This window comes from Alosa pseudoharengus, unplaced genomic scaffold (assembly GCF_046254945.1).
Source record: "Alosa pseudoharengus isolate Yale_2024_CS ecotype anadromous, Long Island Sound unplaced genomic scaffold, YU_APseudo_1.1 YU_APseudo_1.1_scf_11, whole genome shotgun sequence".
NCBI classification, from domain to species: Eukaryota; Metazoa; Chordata; class Actinopteri; order Clupeiformes; family Clupeidae; genus Alosa; species Alosa pseudoharengus.
Window position 1 is genome coordinate 11,149,255 of NW_027468576.1, and position 7,500 is coordinate 11,156,754.

Genomic DNA, 7,500 nt, shown 5'->3' on the forward strand with positions numbered 1-7,500 from the left:
GAGCCCCACACGGCTGCCGACACTGAGCCAGATCAGGGCCAGAGCCGGTTCAGTTGTGGGCCAGAGTCAGACTCCTTGGCTGAGAGGTGGTTGTGATGAGGGTAGAAAAGTGCTTTGCTTCCTTGTCCCGACTAGCATGGCTGTAGGCGGTTTCGTGTGTGCGCTTGTGCGTTGGAGGGGTGTGTGTGTGTGTGGGTTGGAGGTTTGTGTGTGTCGGAGGGGTGTGTGTCGAGGGGAGGGGAGCTCGTGTTTGTTTTGTTGTTACGGCAGGCGTGTGTGTGTGTGTGTGTGCTCGTTCTGCTCCGCATTTGCGATTCCCTTTGCCGCTCACGCCGTGGACTCGGCGCTGTCGGGTCCGATTAACGAGGAGCGGGGAGAGAGGAGCGGCCTCCACGCCGGGCCCCGCCGAGCACCGCCGAGCGCTAACACACGCTAACGCGTGGTGGCGAGATCTTACGGCGCCGAGCGTTAGAGATCTTAAGGAGAGGCTGGCGCTCGCGCTGAAGGGGCCTCCTTTTGCAGTCAGATGGCTTGTGATTGTTGCCTCTGCTTGGCTGTCTCAAACGGAACAGACAGGGAGAAGGGGTGTTAAGTCAAAATAAATCTGCCGGAGGGAATGTCAGTGGCTTTTATTTTTGGAAAGGGAAAAAGATGACTGTAAAAGCTCTTTATTAGAATATGCCGTCAAGCGTGTGTGTGTGTGTGTGTACGTGTCTTACAAAATCACTTGGGAAAAAAAGCAGATTTGAAGTTGAATAAATGTTAACATGTCAGCTCATACTCATCATGTCCTTTTTCCCTTTCCCCTTTTCTCTCTCTCCTTCTCTCCTTCTCTCCTTCTCTCTCTTTCTCTCTCTCTCTCTACAGGACAGAGTCTTGGCTATGGCTTTGTCAACTACATAGACCCAAAGGATGCAGAGAAAGCCATCAACACATTAAACGGACTCAGACTTCAAACCAAAACTATCAAGGTAGGCAGCCAGACGGACCGCCATCTTTGACAGACACTGACTGATCCACCTCCCTCCCCACAGGGTGTGTGTGTGTGTGTGTGTGTGTGTGTGTGTTGGGGGGTTGCCCTCCCTAGACTGATGGATGACAGCACCTGCTGTGAAGTGACGTCGGGGTGTGGCTAGGTAATGGAACAATATCCAATTTAGACAAAGGCAACGCATCACTGACTTTCCTTCTATTTTTCTATTTTTCCTTTTCTCTTTTTTCTCTCTCTCGCCTCTCCCTCCCTCTCTCTCTCTCTCTCACTCTCTTTCTTTCTTTTTCTTCTGCAATTAGTCTGCGGCGTTTCTCTTCATTTTTCACGCTGCTGAGGCTGTCAGTGGCTGTCGATGAGGTTGCGCCTCAGAGGCGTGCTGATGTACGTAAACGTAGCCGTCAGTCAAGTCGGCGCGGCGCGGCACGGCACGCCAGCGGAGTGATAGTCTGACCAGGAGACGAGAGGAAACAGCCTGATTAAAATGCAGGAAAAGGAGCAGGGAATAAAAAAAAGAGAAAGGCAGCAAGCGAAATGGAGAGAAGAAGTAATTGATATGCTAATGAAATTCAAAATGTCAAAATATGTCACTGAAACATTATGCATGCTCAGTAATATTACTTTTTTAACACTTTGGAGAATGTTAAATAGGTGATTCAAATGCATATTGTTCTACTGCATACGAGGTGGGGAATATTAAAAGCCTGGCAGGGTTTATGTAATACTATAAAATAAGGATTTATTTACCTATATATTAGCTTACACTACAGATAAAAGCCATGAAATAACTATTAAAGTATATTTATTGTAGTAACTGCCAGTTTATTTTTTACTGTAAACATATGGTGTGCCACCATTTGCATTCGTGAAATGTTGTGACAGCAGAGGAACCTTTTTCGTGTTTGTTTCCCTGCTGTCGAGTAGGGCCTCTGATTTGGGAGTGCAAGTTGAGGCGAGCTTTATTAGCAGTTCAACCCTTCTCTGTTACATTATTCTTAGTCTAATATGATCAGACTTGGTGCCACTCCTTCACAGTTAAAAGTGAACACAGACACACACACACACACACACACACACACACACACACACACACACACACACACACACACACACACACACACACACACATATACACACACACACACACACACATACATACACACACCCACACACACACATACCCACACACTTAAAGGGGTGGTTCAGGATTTTGTGTGATACCGTGTGGAGACCGTACTTTGGAGTGGGTAAGACTGTTTTTAGTGGCAGGCTAACACATACCGTTGACTTGCGCTAGCCTAGCACCTGCGAACTCTGCAATTAGAAGGAGTGGATGAAACATGTTGAAAACGGTCTCCACTGATAAATATCACACTTGCTTACTTGGAAATGAGGTCCTATGTCCAAAATCCTGAACCACCACTTTAAGGGTGCATTTCCCATGTGTGTGTGTGTGTGTATGTGTGTGTGTGTGTGTGTGTGTGTGTGTGTGCGTGTGTGTCTGTCCATCTACATGAACAAATAGCCACACATACATGCATCCACTCTGTCTTGTGTCTATTTCCGCCATATACATGCATTTAAACATTACAAAGACATCGTTTAACAGCAAACATGCCATAGATAGATAAAATGTGCTTCTGAATAATGCTATATTCCCACGTGCTGGACAGAAGCACACACACACACACACACACACACACACACACACACACACACACACACACACACACACACAGTGAGACGAGGGCCTCCTTCTCTCGCCAGGCTCGCCTCAGTGTGAAACTCATTATTTAGACTGTGTCCACCATCTCAATAAGGGCCCCCTTCAGTCACTCTGCCAAAAACAGACCCCCCCCCCACACACACACACACACACACACACACACACACACACACACACACACACACACACACACACACACACAGCCGCTCTCTCTCGCCCGTCCCCTCCATCCCTCCACCCGACTCTTTGACAACTTCTAATAAGTCTGTTCAAGGTCATTATCTTCTTGGAATATCCATGGGCTGCCAGAGGCCCTGATTCTCTCTGCACCAGAGGTTATCTCAAACAGCCACGCAAATGAAGACAGAGCCTCTAATAGCACCGGACAGCTCTGTCTCCGAGCCTCATACCAGACGCACTGTCTGTCTGTCTGTCTCTTTGTCCCGCTCCCTCTCATCTCTCTCTCTCTCTCTCTATCTCTCTCTCTCCTTTTCTTTCTCTCTCCTCCCTTGTTCCCTTTCCATCTCTTTCCACTTCTGTCTCTCTCTTTTACATTTTCTCTCTCTCTCTCTCTGTCAATTTCTCTTTCAGTCTTTCCATAGCGCGCACACACACACACACACACACACACACACACACACACACACACACACACACACACACACACACACACACACACAGTCAGGCTCATCCTGATTGTCAGACTCATAGCATTTCAGAGTGATGTTTTCAATTTGCACATCTGTGGTTGTCTCTCTGTGTTTGGGTGCAAATTACATAGCGTGTATTCATAGCGTGTGTGTGCATGGGTATGTGTTTTTTCAGTGTTTGCATGAGTAAGCATGCACTTATATGGAAGCCTGTGTGTGTGTGTGTGTGTGTGTGTGTGTGTGTGTGTGTGTGTGTGGTAATTCTCTAGCTGAAGGGCCAGTATGGCTGGTGCAGCTGATGTGCACTGGGTAGAAGGGCCTTGGGCTTAGTGGAATGACAGAGACCCTGGTGGGCTATCTCACACACACACACACACACACACACACACACATACACACACACATACACGCCCTCCCCCCTTATCAGTCCCTCTACTCTCCCTTAAAGGCAAAGCTACTCAGTCAGTGAGAGTGTATTCTCTTTCTCTCTCTTTCTCTTTTTCTCTCTCTGTTCATGTCTCCCATGCTGTCACACAATCAAACACATGCTCACAAACTCTTTTGTTGCCGTGTACAAATCACACACTCTCAAACGCACACGCACACACATGCACACACACACACACACACACACACACACACACACACACACACACACACACACACACATACTCACATACTCACAACCTCTTCACAAGGTGTAAAAATAAATGGGAGTGAGAGGGAAAGATAGGAGTCTCACTTCTGAGCTTCACTTGCTTTCACACACACACACACACACACACACACACACACACACACACACACACACACACACACACACACACACACACACACACACACACACACACACACACACACCCGAGCAGCATGCTGAGGGGGACAACATGTAGTACAGACAGTCCTCTCCCTCTCGCTCACTAACTCTCTTTCACACACACACTCAGATGCTGTTTCCTCACTGGCTGACAAGGCGTTGATAGATCAGACATCTGGAGCTCTTTGGAAGAAAAGAAGAACAGACAGAAAGAGAAAGGGGGGAGTGTGTGTGTGTGTGTGTGTGTGTGTGTGTGTGTGTGTGTGTGTGTGTGTGTGTGTGTGTGTGTGTGTGTGTGTGTGTGTGTGTGTGTGTGAGGAAGGGAGAGGCAGAGAGAAAGAACGAGACTGCAAGTGAGATAGGAGAGAGAGAGAGAGAGAGAGAGCGAGAGGCCTAGATAGACAAACAGAAAGAGAGAGATAAAGAGAGAGAGATAGTAAAAGAGAGACAGAGAGAGAGAAAGATGAAAAGACAGGGAGATAGATCAAGCAAAATAGAGACAGAGAGAGTGGAAAATAAAAAGAGAGGAAGTGGGGAGAGAGAGGGAGCGAGGGGAGGGGTAGATGTGGGAGTCGGTGTCGCAGATCAGATCCACTTTGCTTGGACGCTTTAACTGGATTTGCTGAGCTCGCTGGGAGCTGCTTGGCATATCCGTTATTTATCTGTACGTATTAGCGGCACAGTGTTTGACATCTCATGGGTCCAAATGTCAAATCTAATGAAAAATATTACACAGGAGCCGCCTCAGCAGCTGGCTCTGACGATTAAAATAGACTGACTGTTATTGCACGTCTGGAAGCTGAAATTAAGACGGATTCCATGTGCCGTAAGAGGCCCGTGCTGTGCTGTGCAGGGAGCTGCTGGGGTAAGAGAAGGCTGTTTAGCCACCCCAGGTGGGGCAGATACCATTGGGGGGGGGGGGGGGGGGGGGTAAGGAGGGGAGGGTTAAGGGAGGTGCCGTGTGGATGCGGCTCCTGTCGGAGGCTTCGCTTGCTGACAAATCTTTAAGTCCTGCCAGGCTTGGAGGTCTGTCACTCCACGGGGGGCTACTGAAAGTCATTTGGCTGGATCAGAAGTGAACTGCATGCCCTTGTGTTTGTGTTTGTGTGTGTGTGTGTGTGTGTGTGTGTGTGTGTGTGTGTGTGTGTGTGTGTGTGTGTGTGTGTGTGTGTGTGTGTGTTCTCCGTTGCCCTTCAGGGCTTCCTGACATCCCATGTTTGTCATGCTAAGCAAGAGTGAGAGCAAGCGTTTGTGTGTGTGTATGTGTGTATGTGAGTAAGTGAGACAGACAGAGAGGGTGAGAGAGAATAACCATGTGTGTGTGGTGTGTGTGTGTGCGGTGTGTGTGTGTGTGTGTGGTGTGTGTGTGTGCGGTGTGTGTGTGTGTGCGTGTGTGTGTTAGTGAGTGAGTGTGTGTGAGAGAGAGCGAGAGAAAGCAAGAGAAAGAGAGAATAAGCATGTGTGTGTGTGTGTGTGTTTAGGACAGAAAGTGAGAGTGTGCATGCGCTGTCCAAGGTGCTGAAGAGAGCGGCTCCATCCTGGGGAGTGTGAGGGAGTGGTGTGAGGATAGAGAGCGCGTGCGACACACTCACCACTTGCATCACACCAGTAACAGAAGCAGAAGGTTCCCCCCACGCTCCGCACAGGGAGCCACTGGGCCAACTGCCTCCTCCCGTCACTCTCTCTCTCTCTCTCTCTCTCTCTCTCTTTATCTCCTGTCTCTCTTTCCCTCTCTCTTTTGCTGTTTATTTATCTCTCTATATCCATCTCTCATTTTCTCTCTCTTTCCCCCTCTCTCTCTCTTTCTCTCTCTCTTCCCCCCCTCTCTCGCTCTGTTTATTCATCTTTCTATAACCCCCTCTCTCTCTCCCTCTTGGTATATGTATATCTTGCAGTCTCTCCATCTCTCTCTCTCTCTCTCTCTCACACGTTCACTCACACTCTCTCTTCATTTCTCTCTCTCTCTCTCACACACACACACACACACACACACACACACACACACACACATGCTATTTTTATTCCATAGCTTCAAGTTCACACCCGAGCCCACAGTCAATATGGATGAGTGTGGTATGGATAAAGTTCTGAAGTTCTCAGGCTTAGAGTGTAAAAATAGACATAGTCAGAATTGTTTTTATATATGATGGTACCATTGTCCTTCTTTTCTGAATGTTAAGGGATGCTAGCTGACCCTATTATGATGTGAAAATTACAGTGGCTAGGTCATTAACACTTATGTGCCAGGCCATGTTGAGACAGAGCATGTTTTATGTTTTATTTCTGTGTGGCAACACTCCAACATTTTCTCTTGAACCTTAGAGCTAATCTAATATCAAGTGATAATTAAAATTATGTTAGGGAACAGAAATTGTACGATGCAACGAACAGATCATGTTTCAGAGACAGGGTTGTGCAAAATTCGAATTGCAATTCTGCTTCCTGTTTGGTACCTCAAGTGAAATTCAAGAATTGAATTGGAATTTAAGAGCCAGTTTCTATTCAATTCTGGAATTTTGCACAAGCCTGTTCAGAGACATAAACGGTAAAATCATTTTTGTTCACCTGCATTCTCAGACACAAAGATTTAAGTTCCTCAAATTATGAAAACTATAAACATTGCTCTAGTGCCCGCGCCTCTGTCCTCATTTGATAAATATAAAACCTAGACATTGCTCTATGCCCCTGTCTTCATTTGCGGTGTGCTTCTGACTTGTGATGTGACCCTAGTCCCTGACCTACCTCATCTCCTCTCTCCAGAGACCCACCACCACCCCACCTGCATGTGTCATATTCACTTATTGGTCTATGAGAGTGCTATTAATCTGACCTGTGATATGGCTCCCGTCCCTGACCTGGCCCATCTCTTCTGCCCCCAGGTGTCGTACGCACGCCCCAGCTCAGCCTCCATTCGCGATGCCAACCTCTACGTGAGCGGCCTGCCCAAGACCATGACCCAGAAGGAGCTGGAGCAGCTCTTCTCCCAGTACGGACGCATCATCACCTCACGCATCCTCGTCGACCAGGTCACAGGTATCCATGGGCCCTCTTAATCACACTCACACACACACACATACACACACACACACACACACACACGCAGGGAGGCACGCACACACACACCGCACAAATTTACGCATTACACACTGCAGTGAAAATGTCAGCAGTGTGCAAGCAAGAAAGCTAGTAATTGAGCTATGTTGTGTTAGGATGACCGTGTTAACACGTTGTGTTAGGATGACTGTGTTAACACGTTGTGTTAGGATGACTGACCGTGTTAACACGTTGTGTTAGGATGACCGTGTTAACACGTTGTAGG

The 7,500-nt window shown here is 47.6% G+C and overlaps 1 protein-coding gene across 2 annotated transcripts in view; it reads left to right on the plus strand.

The window, feature by feature from the left end:
• The window catches only part of elavl4 (ELAV like neuron-specific RNA binding protein 4), an 83,164-nt gene that overhangs the window by 55,093 nt on the left and 20,571 nt on the right, over positions 1-7,500 (plus strand). For both annotated transcript variants that reach the window (XM_076276367.1, XM_076276375.1), the window contains 2 exons: positions 868-971; positions 7,061-7,214. In XM_076276367.1, the coding sequence (XP_076132482.1) occupies positions 868-971; positions 7,061-7,214 (258 nt within the window). The remainder of the gene's footprint in view (positions 1-867; positions 972-7,060; positions 7,215-7,500) is intronic.